This window comes from Salvelinus namaycush, chromosome 12 (genome assembly GCF_016432855.1).
Source record: "Salvelinus namaycush isolate Seneca chromosome 12, SaNama_1.0, whole genome shotgun sequence".
Classification (NCBI taxonomy): Eukaryota; Metazoa; Chordata; class Actinopteri; order Salmoniformes; family Salmonidae; genus Salvelinus; species Salvelinus namaycush.
In genome coordinates this window covers 49513032-49532049 of record NC_052318.1, presented here as the reverse complement: position 1 = coordinate 49532049, position 19018 = coordinate 49513032, and the positions used below count along the sequence as shown (strand labels likewise).

At 43.3% G+C, this 19018-nt stretch overlaps 1 protein-coding gene across 1 annotated transcript in view; it reads left to right on the top strand.

The window, feature by feature from the left end:
- LOC120057374 (forkhead box protein O1-A-like) overlaps positions 1–16045 on the top strand; it is an 83522-nt gene extending 67477 nt beyond the window's left edge. Inside the window, exons 2-4 of the mRNA XM_039005976.1 lie at positions 6356–6547; positions 11450–12885; positions 13039–16045. Coding sequence (XP_038861904.1) covers positions 6356–6547; positions 11450–12865 — 1608 coding nt within the window. The 3' untranslated portion in view covers positions 12866–12885; positions 13039–16045. The remainder of the gene's footprint in view (positions 1–6355; positions 6548–11449; positions 12886–13038) is intronic.
- Positions 16046–19018: the final 2973 nt, after the last annotated feature.

Here is a 19018-nt window from a genome sequence, read left to right as displayed (position 1 = left end):
GGAGAAGAAAGGTTGTGTAGTATAGATTGAACTGAATGTGAGCAATTCAGGAGACACCCAGGTCATTGTTGTATTATGAATCATGTTGTGAGTGAGTAAACATGGAAAAATGTCGCTGTTGTAAATCCTAAACCAAAATGGATATTCTTGTGCCTCATTTGGATAATCATTCTATTGTTGTTCATTCCAAGAGTCCGTATCTGTGTGTGTGTATCCATGCAGAATCCTGTGGTCTGGTACATCTGGGTTGATGTACAGAGGGGTGTCTCAGCCTAGCTCAGCCTCAGTCCACATGGTTGTTTTGGGAAATTCCCTGGTTGGTTGTTGGGTGGGTGTTTTGTTTTCTGTCGCCTGTCTTGTTTTGGTCTTTCTCTCTGTTCCCTGTGTCCTGCTGCATCACAACAGTAAGTTGATACTATAGCGTGCTGGGAAGATTTTGGCTAGACAGACTGTGCGTGCACGTGCGTGCGTGCGTGCGTGCGTGCGTGCGTGCGTGCGTGCGTGCGTGCGTGCGTGCGTGCGTGCGTGCGTGCGTGCGTGCGTGCGTGCGTGCGTGCGTGCGTGCGTGTGTGTGTGTGCGTGCGTGCGTGCGTGTGCGTGTGAGTGTCAGAGACAGACAGACTGTGTGTCTAATCTGTCTGTCTGTCAGTCCTTGTAATTTGACCTTGTTGTCTTCTGTAATGGTACAGGCTGTGTGTTTAGGTAGGAGAGGGACAGACTGACTACAGAGGGACAGAAAGAGTAGCCTGGTTCCTATAGGAGTCGGCAAGACAAGACGAGCACAAACAGAACTGGGTTCAGGCTACAAAGCGAGGGGTTGTGTCAATCTGCCCATGTCTTTCCCACTGGGCACAAACTGATTGAATCAACGTTGTTTCCATGTCATTTCAACAACAAAAAAGTAATCAACGTAAAGGAATTTCGGGAATGTTTGTCTTTTTGTCACCCAACTTTTAAACTAATCCAATGAGTTTTTATTGATTACACGTTAGTTGATAACTCAATCGAATGCAAATCAAAAGTAGACGTTTGTGTCCAGTGGGTTGCCAAACTAGAGCTAATTGATCAGGGACTTTCTTTTCTTTTATTTCGCTGTTATATTCCTTAGCTTCTGTCCTCTTTATACCCATATGTCTCTCTATGTTGTCTGTTTTTACCTTTATTTAACTAGGCACGTTTGTTTACAATGACGGCCTACCGGGGAACAGTCAGTTACCTGCCTTGTTCAGGGGTAGAACAACAGATTTTTACCTTCTCAGCTCGGGGATTCGATTCAGCAACTTTTCGCTTACTGGCCCAACGCTCTAACCACTAGGCTACCTGCCGCCCCGTGGTCTCCTCCTCTCTTCTGTGGGTAGCTAGGAGAATCGTGTTCATTTCCTAAAGACTTTCTATTTTTCTCCATTACATAAATGATAATAGGTAATATCTTTCTTTTATTCTTCTCCCTCCTGTCTTTCTTCCTGGTATGTGCTGTTGTTGCCCCTTACCCTAAAACAAAACGCTACGTTGTTTGATGACTGAACTGCTGGATTGTAAGCGTTAGGTCACTTAGTTGGGTTGTTTTCTTTAAAAAGAACAAGGTTGGGTTGTTGATGCTGGGTTATTGACGCTGGGTTATTGAGATATGACCCAGCAGGACAGAGCAGTATATTGGAGGCGTGGCTTAGTAAGGGCGTGGCTTTAAGATTATTGGATGGCCGTGAGAGTAAAGTCATTCCGGTTCATCTGTTCTGTTGTATGGTTATCACATGTTATGGTTGAAAACTGCCCGTTTTTGTAGCTTTAATGAGGCTTACACAACTGTAGGAGTTTCTTAAAGCCTATGAAAATCCCAAAGTTGGGATAGTTGCCACTTTTATACAATATGTAAATACTAATGTTATTAATATTATTTTAGAATATGTCATGTAAAAAAAAATATTTAATGACATTGGCAATGTACCAACTTAACATGATGAACACGAATGACATTTACTCTCACGGGTGGGGAAAAATAACCTATGGATTACATTAAAAAAGACCCAGCTGCTGGGTCAACCTAGCATGAAAGTGTATATAACCCAATTAATGGTTAAATTAACCCATGGTTGGGTAATTTCAACAGCCAAACATGTTGGGTTATTCACCCAACCCAACTGGCTGGTTCAAAATAACTCAGCATGTGTTCTGTCTAATATTTAGCCAGCGCTGGTTTACTAAATAAGACAAATTGCGTTGATTTTAAGCCAGCATTTTTTTCTGCTGTTTACTAAAACAAAACAAAAAGTAAGGTGGTCACATAGTGTGTATTTGGTTTTACTCTCCTTGTGGGGACCAGAAGTCCTCACAAGGATAGTAAAATAAGGACTATTCAAACAAGTGGGGACGACTGTCCCCACAAGAAAAAAATACTATTTTAGGCGTAGGGGTTAGGTTTAGGGTTACAATTATGGTTACGGTTAGGAGTTAGGGTCAGTGATTTGGGGTAAAGGTTAGTTTTTTTTGTTGAGGATTTTGAATGGGAATCAATTGTTTGGTCCCCACAAGGATAGTAAAACAAATGTGTGTGTGTGTGTGTACATTTAAGCCTCCTGGTAAACGCCTCCCCCCATAAGACACATAGGTTTCAACAGGTGAGGATCTTCAGTCTTCATGGCTTAGTTACCATGGTTCCCATTCTCTACAACCACTGTATTGATCATGATTCAAGCTCTTACTCCAATACTTACTTTCATCAACTCAACCCATTCACACACACACACACACACACACACACACACACACACACACACACACACACACACACACACACACACACACACACACACACACACACACACACACACACACACACACACACACACACACACTAAACCTGACCCCTGAGCTTAAAATAGCCTTTGTACTCACTAGGGAGAATTTTCCTTGTAGAAGAACAATAGAAGAACAAGTACACACACGACAGTACGGGGACAAAGTGGAGTCACAATTCAATGGCTCAGACACATATGTGGCAGGGAAAATCACAGATTATAAAGGAAAAACCAGCCACTTTGCGAACACCGACGCCTCACTCCTGGACGAGCTTAACATCTTCTTTGCCTGCTTCGAGGAAAACAACATTGAGGTGCCAATGAACTCCTCCCTGTGCAACTGGGTCCTGGACTTCCTTACGGGCCGACCACACGTGGTGAAGGTAGGCAACAACACCTCCGCCACGCTGATCCTCAACACGGGGGCCCCACAGGGGTGCGTGCTCAGCACCCTCCTGTACTCCCTGTTCACCCATGACTGCTTGGCCATGCACGTCTCCAACTCAATCATCAAGTTTGCTGATGACACAACAGTGGTAGGCCTGATTACCGACAATGATGAGACAGCCTACAGGGAGGAGGTGAAAACCCTGGCGGAGTGGTGCCAGGAAAAGAACCTCTCCCTCAACATTAACAAAACAAAGGAGTTGATTGTGGACTACAGGAGACAGCAGAGAGATCACACCCCTATCCACATCGATGGGGCCGCAGTGGAGATGGTCAGAAACTCTTCGGCGTGCACATCACTGACAACATGAAATGGTCCCTTCACACAGACAGCATGGTGAAGAAGGCGCAACAGCGCCTCTTTAACCTCAGGAGGCTGAAGAAATGTGGCTTTGCCCCTAAGACCCTCACAAACGTCAACAGATGCACCATTTAGAGCATCCTGTCAGGCTGTATCACCGCCAGGCCATCAGACAGTTAAACAGCTAACTGGCCTCCACCAAGTACCCTGCCCTGAACTTTAGCCACTGTTACTAGCCGGCTACCACCTGATACTCAACCCTGCACTTAGAGACTGCTGCCCTATGTACATAGTCATTGAACACTGGCCACTTTAATAATGTTTACATACTGTTTCACCCACTTACACTGTATGTATATACTGTATTATAGTAATGGCTCAACCTATATATATATTTTTTGTGGGGGGGATTGTGTGTGTATTGTTTATTTTTATTTGTTATTGCTAGGTATTACTGTGCTTTTGGAGCTAGACATATAAGCATTATAGCAATAACATCTGCAAATCTGTGTACGCGACCAATACACTTTGATTTGATTTGACCCACACACTCACACACACACACAAAGTGGAAGTGAGTCATGAAGAGAAAGTGTTACTCAAACCCCCTTCGAGTAGATCCAGGCTAATCAGATCTTGCCTCACAAAACCCACTGGTCTAGCCAAGTTGGGTCTCTTGTGACTGGAAAACATGCACCGCGAGATTTGGTTCTGGGTGGTGAGATTATACAGTACATATAGCTATGTGGTTGTGAATTATAACTTATCTGACTGTCAAATAATCAAATCAAATTGTGTTTGTCACATGCGCCAAATACAACATTTGTAGACCTTACAGTGAAATGCTTACTTACAAGAGCAGCAGTAAATAACAATAGTGGCGCTATATACAGGGGTAACCGGTACAGAGTCAATGTGCGGGGGCACCGGTGTCGAGGTAATTGAGGTAATATGCAGCTAGAGTAGTTCAATTATTTGTCAGTTATATTCTTCATAGCTGTTTCCTTGAAAGAGGAATGGTTTGGGTGGGGAACTATTTCAATTTACTGAGCTCTTGAAACTATTTCCCTGGGTGTCTTTTGTAACACAGCCCGGCCCTCCTTTAAAAACGAAAGAAAACCTTTTAAAAACATTTTTTCCCTACCTTTGTACTTTATCTCTCGCTTATATTTTCTCTCTGTTTGATGGTGTATGTGGTTAGGGTGTGTGTGTGTGTGTTTGTAGGTGTGTGTGTGTTTATGTGTGTGTGCCCGTGTGTGTGTGTGTGTGCCCGTGTGTGTGAGGGGGAGTTGATAGATGGACGGTAAAGGATTGTACAGGTGGAACAGGGTGGAGCCCTACAGGGAAACGTGTTATTAAGAGCTATTGTGAAGAGGATTACAACCATTGGTTGTTTGTGTGCGCTGTGTGTTGCGACTGAAATGTTGAAGAAAACACTCCTCTCTATTTAGTTTCTTTTTAAATCACACTGCAACTCTAGCACTAGCACCTTCATCTCTGGCTCAGAGTGCACACCTCAAAGACCTGCACATCTTTGTAGATTTGAAAACAAGGTTATAGTCAGGGTGGAGGGCTACAGGGATCCTTTACTTTTGGTATCAAAACATCTCAGGTCCCAAACCATACTTAAAGTGTATTAAAGGCCCACTGCGCAGAGCCCTGTCCTGTAACCCCAGAGCTAGAGGGACATATGTTTTAAGGTTTAAGGCTTGGTATTTGACATGGTAGACCCCCCCCCCCCCCCCACAGGGGTCCCGAGGACCAAGTTTGGGAAACGCTGTAGTAGACCCTGAATACTAGGAGTAATGGTGCTGGGCATTCATAAAGTACAGTAAAGCTAAGTGGAGCTTTAGTGACAAAAACGTACGTCTCGGAAATTATGATCTGTGCTTTTTTTGTGTTTAGGTGTAACGAAGGTTTAAGGCATGGTATTTGACTTGTTAGACCCTGAATCGCCATACTGTCCACTTGTTAGTTTTGATTTAACACTCAGTGTTAATTATTATTATTTTTTAACACTGGAGAATTTGTTGTGTTAACAGTATGTTTGTGTGCAGGAGGCCAAATATTTACAGAAATGTTTGAATGATACCACCACATAGTGATCCTTCTGCCCACATGCCCCTCGCTCCCCTCTTTCTTTCTCTCCTTCCCTCCCCCACCAGAGAGGGGGCCCTGCCAACAGAGGTCTTGTCTGGGTGTGAGTGGAAAAAGCTGGCTAGTCAAAATATCATTAGGGAGGATGTGTGTGTGTGTGTGTGTGTGTGTGTGTGTGTGTGTGTGTGTGTGTGTGTGTGTGTGTGTGTGTGTGTGTGTGTGTGTGTGTGTGTGTGTGTGTGTGTGTGTGTACATACAGTGCAGAGCAGGGTACTGTTCGTCTATCTTTCTGGTCTGTTTACTTTGATTTCACTCTGCACCTCCTCCTCCTCGTATGAAAAAATGACAAATGAGTTTCCCCCTTTCAAGCCCAGTAGGTAATGTCTCCTCTTTGTTGCTCCTATTGAGCAGCTGGGACTGTGGTGTCTCTGGTTGAAGTGTGTCCTCAAACACACTGACACATCACACCGTCAACTGTCTTATGGGGAGATTAGGTCAGGTAGATGTGGATTCTGTAATGGAAGAATACTGTGGAGGAAAACAAATTTGCACCATCGTTGGAAATCAGAGGTCAGACATTATTTGAGCGATTCCTTGAAGCAATTTACAGCATATCCTAAAACGTTTAAAGACACAGAAAAGCCTGAATGGCGTTCTTGCAAATGTCTATTATGATGTTCAATCAAAACTCTCTCCTTCCCCCTCTCTCCTCCAGAACTCCATCCGCCACAACCTGTCCCTCCACAGTCGTTTTGTTCGTGTGCAGAACGAGGGGACGGGGAAGAGCTCCTGGTGGATGCTGAACCCCGAGGGAGGGAAGAGCGGGAAGTCCCCCCGACGTAGAGCTGCCTCCATGGACAACAACAGCAAATTCACCAAGAGCAGAGGACGTGCTGCAAAGAAGAAGGTAGGAAGGAGTAGAATGGAGACGGTCTATTATTAGCTTAATTTTAGAACCTCTACAGTGTTTGTTTGTCAATATGGAAGAGTGAATAACATAGACCACACACAAAAAAATGCTGTGTTGTATGGATAACCCAACTGCTGGGTTGCAGGCATTGGGTCACTTAGATGGGTTGTTTTCTTTAAAAAGAGCAAGGTTGGGTTATTGATGCTGGGTTATTGAGATATGACCCAGCGGGTCAGATCAGTAGATTGGAGGCGCGGCTAAGTAAGGGCGTGGCTTTCAGATAGTTATTTTTGGCCACATGTGAGAGTTAACGTCATTCCGGTTCATCTCCACTGTTGTATTGTTATCACATGTTAAGCTTGAACACTGACAGTTTTGTAGCTTTAATGAGGCGTACACAACTGTATGAGTTCCTTGAAGCCTATGCATATTCAAATGTTGGGATGTTTAGAACTTTTATTTAATTTCACCTTTATTTAACCAGGTAAGTCAATAATAAATTGTTATTTACAGTGATGGCCTGGCAAGAGACAAAAGGCCTCCTGAGGGGATGTGGGCTGGGACAAAAAAAACAAAAAGAACAAACAAATATAAGACAAAACGGACAACACAGACAGAAGACACTGGCAACAGCACAAATACAGCAGTTAACAAACAGTGTGTGTGTGCGTGTGTGTGTGAAGTAAAACAACACGCTTCTTTACATAAGGCAATGCAAACTACTGACATCAGGTGACAACTAGAAAAAAACGACATTTCTCAACAACCTGTTCATCTATTTATCCTTTGAAGTCCTCCCGCGACACTAGGTCCTGGAGTTTTAGGTTGGCTTGGATGGAATTCCAAGACTGAGGGCTGAGTAATGAAAGGACCTTATTCCATGCTCTGCTCTAAATTTTCGCGACTCCTAGCATGAAACAAGGTTGAGAGCTGAGGTTGTATGTGTTTTCATTTTGAGCTAGAAGAGAGGATATCTGTAGATAAAATGGCAGTTTTCCTAAAATGGCCTTATAAATAAGAATGTACCAGAGTTTGAGCCTGCATGTTGCTAGTGATGTCCACCTGACAGCACTGTAGCGATCACAATGGTGAGTTAGACACCTCTGACTGGTGACAAAACAAAGTACTGCATGATACACAGAGTCAAGAGCCTTCAGTGTAGAGCGTGAGGCTTGCACATAAATAGTATCACCATAGTCCAACACACAGAGAGAGAAGTGCAACGAATCAACCATTTTCTAGCGGAGAAGAAAAACAAGCTTTGTGCCAGTAATAAAAACCAATACAGCTTGAGTTTCCTAACAAGGTTCTCTACATGGGTGGTGAAGCTCAATTTCTCATCCACCCAAACTCCCAGATATTTGTGAGTTTTGACTTGCAATATAGAATGTCCTTCCAAGGTAGTAATTACATGGTTTTCAGAGTGTTTAGTGTTGGAAAATACCATGTATTTTATATACACAGTACCAGTCAAAAGTTTGGGCACACCTACTCATTCAAGGGGTTTTCTTTATTTTTACTATGTTCTACATTGTAGAATAATAGTGAAGACATCTAAACTATGAAATAACACATATGGAATCATGTAGTAACCAAAAAAGTGTTAAACAAATCAAAATGTACTTTATATTTGAGATTCTTCAAAGTAGCCACCCTTTGCATTGATGGCAACTTTGCACAATCTTGGAATTCTCTCAACCAGCTTCATGAGGTAGTCACCTGGAATGCATTTCACTTAACAGGTGTGCCTTGTTAAAAGTTAATTTGTGGAATTTCTTTCCTTCTTAATGCATTTGAGCCAATCAGTTGTGTTGTGACAAGGTAGGGGTGGTATACAGAAGATAGCCCTATTTGGTGAAAGACCAAGTCCCATATTATGGCAAGAACAGCTCAAATAAGCAAAGAGAAATGACAGTCCATCTTTACTTTAAGAAATGAAGGTCAATCATTTTGCAAAATTTCAAGAACTTTCAAGGTTTCTTCAAGTGCAGTCGCAAAAACCATCAAGCGCTATGATGAAACTGGCTCTCATGAGGACCGCCACAGGAAAGGAAGACCCAGAGTTACTTGTTCTGCAGAGCATAAGTTCATTAGAGTTACCAGCCTCAGAAATTGCAGCCCAAATAAGTGATTCACGGAGTTAAAGTAACAGACACATCTCAACATCAACTGTTCAGAGGAGACTCCGTGAATCAGGCCTTCGTGGTCAAATTGCTGCAAAGAAACCAATAATAAGAAGAGACTTGCTTAGGCCAAGAAACACAAGCAAGGGACATTAGACTGGTGGAAATCTGTCCTTTAGTCTTAAATTTCAGATTTTTGTTTCCAACCGCTGTGTCTTTGTGAGACGCAGAGTAGGTGAACGGATGATCTCGGCATGTGTGGTTCCCATGTGAAGCATGGAGGAGGAGGTGTAATGGTGTGGGGGTGCTTTGCTGGTGACACTGTGATTTATTTAGAATTCAAGACATACTTAACCAGCATGGACATCACAGCATTACGCCATCCCATCTGGTTTGCGCTTAGTGGGACTATCATTTGTTTTTCAACAGGACAATGACCCAACACACCTCCAGGCTGTGTAAGGGCTATTTGACCAAGGAGAGTGTTGGGCCAGGTGACCTGGCACACACAATCACCCGACCTCAACCCAGTTGAGATGGTTTGGGATGAGTTAGACTGCCAAGTGAAGGAAAAGCAGCCAACAAGTGCTCAGCATATGTGGGAACTCCTTCAAGACTGTTGGAAAAGCATTCCAGGTGAAGCTGGTTGAGAGAATGCCAAGAGTGTACAAAGCTGTCATCGAGTCAAAGGGTGGCTACTTTGAATAATCTCAAATGTATGTATTTGTTACTACATGATTCCATATGTTATTTCATAGTTTTGATGTCTTTACTATTCTACAATATAGAAAATATTAAAAATAAAGAAAAACCCTTGAATGAGTAGGTTTGTCCAAACTTTTGACTGGTACTGTATATATTTTTTTAGAATATTTTTTTATAATTATTATTGTTATATATATATTTTTTGTACTTTTACCGCTTTTTCTCACCAATTGGTAGTTATAATCTTGTCCCATCGCTGCAACTCCCCTACGGACTCTGGAGAGGCGAAGGTCGAGAGCCATGCATCCTCCAAAACAGGACCCTGCCAACCCGCACTGCTTCTTGATACACTGCTCGCATAACCCGGAATCCAGCAGCACCAATGTGTCAGAGGAAACACCGTCCTGCTGGCAACCAAAGTCAGCTTGCAGGCACCCGGCCCTCCACAACGAGTCGCTAGAGCTCGATGGGACAAGGATATCCCGGCCGGCCAAACCCTCCTCTAACCCGGACGACATTGAGCCAATTGTGCGCCACCTCATGGGTCTCTCTCGAGGCTGTAGTGACGACTCAAGCGCTGCAATGCAGTGCCTTAGACCACTGCGCCACTTGGGACATGCATTTTGCTTTAGAGGAATTCAGAACTAGCTTCAAATCGTACAGATTCTGTTGAATGATGTTAAAAGCTGTTTGAGCTTTTTCAAAAGTCAAACTGCTGCCAATTGAATAGAGCACAGTGTCATCCACATACAAAATGCGCATCAGCTGTCTCAATATGTCACCCAATGTTGTTGATCTATATTATAAACAACATCGGACCTAAAGTTGATCCTTGAGGCACATCCGATCACAACTCTATGGTGTCCGACTTACAATCATCTGCCTTAACACACTGGGTTCGATTTGACAGGTAGTTCACAAACCACTCCAGAGCATGACCAGTAATCCCAATCAATACACTTCAATTTCTGCACCAGGACAGTATGATCTACAGTTTCAAATGTCTTTAACAGGTCTATGAATACAGATACACGATGCTGCTTCCTATCCGTGGCACAGTGAACATCATTCAAAACCTTCAAAGTTTCTGTGACAGTGCTGTGGCTAGACCTGAAATCTGATTGCATACCAATCAAAATATTGTTTTCCTGGAGGTAGGCCTTAAGCATGGTCACCAAGAGCTTGTCTTTTATGTATATAGCGACACCAGCACCCTTAGATTTACAATATGTAAATACTTATGCTATTAATATTATATTCGAATATGCCATGTGCAAACATATTTCATGAAAATAAAAATTTGCAGTGTACCAACTTAAAATGATGAACACAAATTACATTAACTCAGGTGGGGCGAAAATAGCTATCTGAAAGCCACTACCTTAATAAGCCACGCCTCCTGAAAATAACCTATGGATTACATTACAAAATACCCATCTGCTGGATCAACCCAGCATCAAAGTGAATATAACCCAATTGATGGTTAAATGAACCCATGTTTTGGTCATCTCAACAACCCAACATGTTGGGTTATTCACCCAACCCAACTTTCTGGGACAAAATAACCCAGCGTGTGTTCTATCCAATATTTACCCAGCACTGAGTTACCAAATAACCAAAATTGGGTTGGTTCTAACCCAGCATTTTTTTGGTGCATTATGCACTGAGTATACAAAGCAATAAGAACACCTGCGCTTTCCATGATAGACTGACCAGGTGAATCCAGGTGAAAGCTATGATCCCTTATTGATGTCACGTGTTAAATCAATTTCAATCAGTGTAGACGAAGGGAAGGAGACAGGTTAAAGAAGGATTTTTAAGCCTTGAGACAATTGAGACATGGATAGGGGGGGGGGGGGGGGGGGGGGGGGGGGGGGCAACTTAATATTAGGAAGGTGTTCCTAATGTTCGTTATACTCAGTGTAGGTTAATCTGTTTAATCTGAGGGTGCTGGAACTAAAGCATTCTCTACCTAATGTGCAGAGTTTTTCTTTTAGCCTTGTGTCAGGGGCCTGTCCACCTGTGTACCTTTGTCTACCTGAGCTCACCTCTGTGCTTCTCCTCTCGCCAGGTGGCTCTCCAGGTGGATGGGGGTGCAGACAGCCCGGGAGGCTTCCAGTACTCCAAGTGGCTCGGAAGCCCCAACTCCCATAGCCACAGCAACGACGACTTCGAGGCCTGGACCACCTTCCGGACGCGCACCAGCTCCGACGCCTCCACCCTCTCTGGCCGTCGCTCTCCCTTCCTGGAACAGGAGGTCGACCTATCAGAGGCTGACGTCCACATGGGCTACCCCGGAGGGGTGGGGCCTAAGATGACCTCCATGGCCACCCTGCCTAGCCTATCAGAGGTGGGCCTGGCCGACTCCATGGGTGGTCATCACCACGGTCACCACGGAACAGAGAACGTGATGGATAGCCTCCTTGACAACCTCAACCTGCTGTCCCCCAAGAATCAAACCCAGCTGGGGGTAGGCGGTGGTCCTGGGTCTGGGCCTGACTCCTCCCGGTCCTCTCCCTCCTCCAAGCTGCAGAACAGCCCTTATAGCTCCCCCTCCATGACCCCTCACCCCCAGCCCCAACAGCAGGACTATAGGAAGTGCCACTACGGCCAGGCCGGGCCAGGGATGAATAGCCCACATCTCTCTCCCATCCCCATGCAGACGCTGCAAGAGAGCAAGTCGCCAGGGTCCTTCGCACCCTTCCTGAGCCATTACAACTGCCCTGCTGGGCTACTCAAGGAGCTGTTGACCTCTGACGTAGCCGACCCTCGTTGTGGTGGGGAGGCCATGCCCTCCATGGAGACTGTAGTGTCCCAGTCTGGGAGAGGAGGAGGAGGGCGGATGCTTCCCAACTACAGCAGCCAGGTGCAGGTAGGACAGGTAGGGGGGCACGGGGGCGTGAAGATAATGAGTCCCCCACCTCAGCAACACCCACAGCACCCTCAGTCACATCCTCACCCTCACCCGCGGCCCCTCCACAGCCAGGGCCCTCCCCCCTCTGGGCCCTCCATGAACAGCTGTGGCCTGATTCCCCTGACCAGCCTGAACCACGCCGGGGGCCCAGCCCGTCTTGCCAGCCTCAGGACACACATCCACCAGCTACAGCAGCAGCCACGCGGTGGTGGTGGTGGTCACCCAGCCTCAGGCCACCAAAACCACAGTCCCCACCACAGCGGAGCTCCTCCACCCAGCTACGGCAGCAGTGCTAATGGTTATGTGAGGCCAGGTCTAGGCCACGGCCACAGCTCTGCTCATCCCCAGGCTCACCATCACCACCAATATCACAACCATCATCAGGAGAGGCTGCCTAGTGATCTAGACGACATGTCCATCGAGAGGTTTGAGTGTGACATGGAGTCTGTTCTTCATGACACGCTGATGGACGGAGACTCGCTGGACTTCAACTTTGACCCCATGGTAACCTCTCAGGGGTTCAGTCAGGGGGTTGGGGTGAAGACCACCACACACAGCTGGGTGTCTGGCTAGGACACACCCCTCTCAGACAGGTGAGTGTAAAGAGATACAACATAATTTGACAGTGTAAATATAATATAGTATTCTGTGGGTGAGTGTCTCAAACCATGTGTGGTAAATGTTTTGAAATCCTAAAACCCATGTATAATGCAGTTATTGATGGTTTTACATGCGTGGTTTTTCAGATTTTTCACCATTCACCACTGGCCTTTCACCCTTCGCCACTGGCTTTCATTGAGAGAATGGAAAGGTCTAAAGAAACCATTGCCCCTCTCCACAGGACTATCATCAGCCCGTCCCAATTCTCTCACTATCCATTGCAGATCTGTAAGGTGGAAGAAATAATCAATTTTGCGAAGATCGAAGGGTAAGGGCCAAGGGGAAGGGCTAGAGAGTGAACCGGGGCTGGCTGAGACTGCTTGTTTGGAGGGAACGTCTCGTCTGAAGTTGGCTTTGTAAATACAGCAGCGATCGACTCGGCCCAATATCATTCACTTCAACAGAACCTGGAAGAAGCTGGAGCCTGATTTACAAAAAGCTATGTTTTGTTGTGAAATATATTTTCGTTTTTATTATGTTATTTTCGTTTTTGGGATCTCACATTATGTTTTTGCAAGTGTGTTTCTTTTTTATGTTCAGTGACAAAATCACACAAGATCAGGGCTAGTTTTAGCTCTTCAAAAACAACTGGAATGGAGTCTGTTCTACTCTACATTCAAGTGGGGTCAGTCCCACCCTTTCAGGGTGCTTTTCAACAAGGTTGTCAAAAAAGCATTTGGCATATTATGTATGAATAAAATAGTAGGGATGTAAAATATGCTACAATACTTCAAACATATGTAATGTATACTGTGTGTATATTTGTGATGAGGAATATTCTTATATTTTGATCATATTTCCTTTCTCTGTGTGCATTTAAAATTCCTTTTTCATTGCCTCTCATTGCCTTTCAAATGACCAATATGCTATGTTGAACCATCTACCCAGGAACCAGTCCAGCATAGGGATAGCCAAAGTCACAGTGATTCAGTGATAGGACAAATCAGACTAGTTCAGTGATAATAGATATATGTATTTTAGTGATAGGACAAGTCAGACTAGTTCAGTGATAATAGATATATGTATTTTAGTGATAGGACAAATCAGAGAAGTGCAGCAAGTGGTTACTAACATCTCAGGCTATTCTTACCTCAGCTGTTCATCACTCTTCCCTTCTCTTGCCCTTCAAGTCGCTTTCGAGTTACAATTCCTAATTCCATCTACTTTTCTCTAATCATCATCTATCTAATTGTGACAATCACACTCTCCCAGGCCTTCATTCAGCTCGCGTCCCTGACTCCTTTTTCTCACTCCCACCATTTCCCTCCCACTCTCCTACCCTTTTCTAACTCACCTCTCTTTGTGCCTTATTACGCTCACTCTTTCTCTCTCTCTCTCTCTCTCTCTCTCTCTCTCTCTCTCTCTCTCTCTCTCTCTCTCTCTCTCTCGCCCCCTCTTCCTCTCTTTCTCTGTCTGTGGGTGTGAGGGCGCTGTATGCATTAGGAGGGCAGTGATAATTTGAGAGGCTGATAATGGACTTTAGTTTCTCACATAACAGTGCTCAACAGCAGAACACCGGATTTGAGCTTTTCTCCTCCCTAGCAACCCTCCCTCTCTCCCTCCTTTTTTTTTGTCACACACCAAAACGTGTAACCTAAATCACCTGATGTGTTAGAGTCGGTGTGCTGATTCACTGCACCTTTTATAGTCTCGGATTTGTGTGAGTAAGTTTGGGAAAGTCAAGGCTTTATTTGTTACTAGGACTTTGCATTGTAGTTTATAATAATTCCCTGCGTGACCTGTGAGAATCTGTGTAGTGCTGGAGTAGCCTGGTCGAGTCTGCACCTATAGGTTGCCATTTGGGACTTGACCTGAATCAGCCGTCTCAAACTCCAGGCACGGGAGCGACTGTATATCAGCCCCACAAGATGCTTTCTTGTGTTCCCCAGATTAAAATCGAATTTGAGTTTGAGGTCTAAATGGATTCCCCTCTTTACCAGCCTCTCCCCCACGTGGCTGTTTACTAAACATGTTTAATGAATGCAATTTAAGATGAATTTAACGCACACTCACACACTCATACCTCAACTTATTTGTACCTCTCACCGTTCTGTCACAGTACGTGGGGATTGGGTATGTAAAATGTGATCCGTAACTTTTTGCTTGATATACTGTATGGATGGACATGTTATTGGTGTTACAATGGACCGTTCACAAAGCTTACCAGCTATATGTGTACTGGGTGATGTAATATCTTTCTTCTTTCTCTTTTTGTTGATTCCATTTTTTTCTCTCAAAACAATATCCCTAACCTACTTTCAGCATGTGACCTCACTGTAAATAATAAGAAATTATGTAGATTATTTGAAATGAATGAAACATTTAAGATAGGGTATGCAGCACCAACAGAGACCCTATTGTGAGAGACTGTCTGTATCCAAAATGGCACCGTATTCCCTATATAGTGCACATGGGGTTCTGTTCAAAAGTAGTACACTACATAGGGAATATGGTGCCATTTGAGACCGACACACTATGTTAGTTCCGGTGTTCAGATCATCATTCTTGAGAAAATGATATCGTATAAAATCTTCTTCTTATTATCTGAACTTTTTGTCACTATTTTATTTGATCATAGATACTCAACAAAAAATGAAGTATTCAGCTAATATATTATGCAATGATTTAAGTGCTCTTTTTGTTTTTGGAAACTGACATTGTTACTTAGCTGCTGTTTATATAAAAAAAAAACGAATAACGGAAAGTAGACATTTTGAAATTGACTTCGTAAACAACGTATACACAAAAGATAACGTGAATAAAAGTCGGACCAATTTACGTTTACAATGTTGCACTTCTAAAGTTTTGTAGTTGCTCAAGTGTTTTGTATAATTCGTTTTGACTGTAAAGATTTGACAGAAAACTGCTTATCCTCAAACATAAACAAGTGTTTGGGCCTGTTACATTTCTTAATTTATGTACAGAAAGTAAAATGTATTTTGATATTTGTCTGAGATTTGCCATAAAAGTACAATGAGATTTGTTTATGAATTACAAATGATCTACAATGGGGTCCGGAATTATTGGATCTCTTAATAAAGATACGTTTCTTTGAATAAAGTATGCTCAATAAAGTATGCTCAATAAAGTATGCTCAATAAAGTATGCTCCAATTTTGTTTTTATGGATGAGGTATTTTCTGCATATGCATTGTTCTTTTGAAGGCCAAACACAATGCTCGTGTGGGTGGCCAAAGATCTCTATTTTCGTGTCATATGACCATAGCACCGGTTCCAATCCAAGTACCAATGCCGTTTAGCAAACCCCAGGCGGTGCTATGGTCAGATGACATGAAAATAGGGCTCTTTGGCCACACACACCAATGGTGGGTTTGGCCTTCGAAAGAACAATACATATGCAGAAAATACCTTGACTCAACTGTAAAATATAGTGATGGATCTTTGATGTTATCAGACTATTTTCCTTCCACTGGTCCTGTGGCCCTTGTTAAGGTCAACAGCATCAGAACTTTACCAAGTACCAGGACAAAAACCTTGTTGCCTCTCCTAGGAAGCTGACATTTCTTTGCAAGTGGATCATCTAGCAAGAAAATAACACCAAGCACACATCAAAATCCACAAAGAAATGGTTAATTGGCCACAAAATTAACATTTTGCAATGGCCATCTCAGTCTCTGGACTTGAGAACCCAATTGAAAACCTGTAGTTTGAATTGAAGAGGGCAGTCCATAAGCGCAGACAAAGGATATCTAAGATCTGGAAAGATTTTGTATGGCGGAATGGTCTTAGGTCCTTCCCAATGTGTTCTCCAATCTCATTATATAACTATTTTTTTAAAGGCTCAGTGTCATTATCCTTGCAAGGGGACGGTGCTGGAGTATTGAAAGCATGGGATCCAATCATTTTGACCTCTTTCTTTTACATAACATTTTTTATTATACACTATAGCTCCGTATTTGTACTATTTATTTTATACAGTCTTTTTTGTGCATCTTTATCAAGGGATCCAATAATTCCGGACCCCAGAATATATATTGTAAAATAGCTCTTGTTTGTTTGAAGTATAGAGACTTGACCTTCTGAGTTCTGATTGGAAACTATATCTATAATTGTTAACTGTTTATATGATTATACAGTGCATTCGGAAAGTATTCAGACCACTTGACTTTTTCCACATTTTGTTACGTTACAGCCTTATTCTAAAATTGATTAAATTACTTTTTTCCCTCATCAATCTACACCCCGCAATGACAAAGCGATGTATTACAAATAAAAAACAGAAATACCTTATTTACATCTGTATTCAGACCATTTGCTATGAAACTCGAAATTGAGCTCAGGTGCATCCTGTTTCCATTGGCCATCCTTGAGATGTTTCTACAACTTAATTGGTGTCCACCTGTGGTAAATTCAATTGATTGGACATGATTTGGCACACACCTGTCTATATAAGGTCCCACAGTTGACAGTGCGTGTCAGAGCAAAAACCAAGCCATGATGTCGAAGGAATTGTCCGTAGGGCTCCGAGACAGGATTGTGTCGAGGCACAGATCTGGGGAAGGGTACCAAAACATTTCTGCAGCATTGAAGGACCCCAAGAACACTGTGGCCTCCATCATTCTTAAATGGAAGACGTTTGGAACCACCAAGACTCTTACTAGATCTGGCCGCCCGTCCAAACTGAGCAATCGGGAGGAGGGCCTTGGTCAGGGAGGTGACCAAGAACTCGATGGTCACTCTGACAGAGCTCCAAAGTTCCTCTGTGGAGATGGGACAACCTTCCAGAAGGTCAACCATCTCTGCAGCACTCCACCAATCTACCTTCGTGGTAGAATGGCCAGACGGAAGCCACTTCTCAGTAAAAGGCACATGACAGCCCACTTGGAGTTTGTTAAAAAGGCACCTAAAGGACTTTCAGACCATGAGAAACAAGATTCTCTGGTCTGAAGAAACCTGGATTGAACTCTTTGGCCTGAATGCCAAGTGTCACGTCTGGAGGAAACCTAGCACCATCCCTAAGGTGAAGCATGGTGGTGGCAGCATCGTGCTGTGGGGATGTTTTTCAGAGGCAGGGACTGGGAGACTAGTCAGGATCGAGGGAAAGATGAACGGAGCAAAGCTTGTAGCGTCCTACCCAAGAAGACTCTAGGCTGTAATTGCTGCCAAATGTGCTTCAACCAAATACTGAGTGAAGGGTCTGAATACTTGTGTAAATATGATATTTCCATATTTTTAAAAAAATAAAAAAGTTTTTGCTATGTAGTTATGGGGTATTGTGTATAGATTGATGAGGGGGGGAAAAAACTTTTTAATCCATTTTAGAATAAGGCTGTAACGTAACAAAATGTGTTAAAAGTGTAGGGGTCTGAATACTTTCCGAATGCCCTGTATTTTGACACAGGCAAATCTTAAAGTCAATGGTTATTGTGCAATGTTGATGCTGACCTTAAAATCAATGTTGATGAGTTGGTGTTGACTGTAGTTGTTTCTGGTGAGTGTTCATTACATTTTAATTGTTATTGGTTAATGTTTATCCTGACATGTATGTAAATGTTGCCTGCTATTCTTTTGCCTTGGTGTTAAAAAAACATCCAACCACCCTCCCCTTTAATAAGTAGTCATATCTTAAAGGGGAGAAGTGACAAATCAGACCAGCCAGCTACACCATGGTGCTTTCTTGGAACCTCGAGGAGCAAGTGCCTGACACTATTCTATTTGCGCCATATTTACAAAAAAATGCAACAAGTAAGATTTTGTGAAAAAAATCTTTTTGCAGATGTTGGTTGAAGCCGTATGTATATATAAATGATCTCACTGAAAATATTTGTGGCTGTCTATTCATTGTATAATTAATTGGTGGACACTATCTTTGTAACCCCTATAGCAAGCTGCTTTTTCCTACTCACTGTACTTTGCACCTTTTCACCAGACACCCCTTCACCTCCCTAATCTACAGTACACTACATTCTTCTCCAGTTATTGGCACAATGTTATACACACATAATGTAGTTATAATGGTGCTAGATCCATTTAGATTCTACAAGCTCTTGTTGTAAATCCATGGAGAATGTGTTCTCAGAACTAAACCTCAGCGGACCTGGGTTCA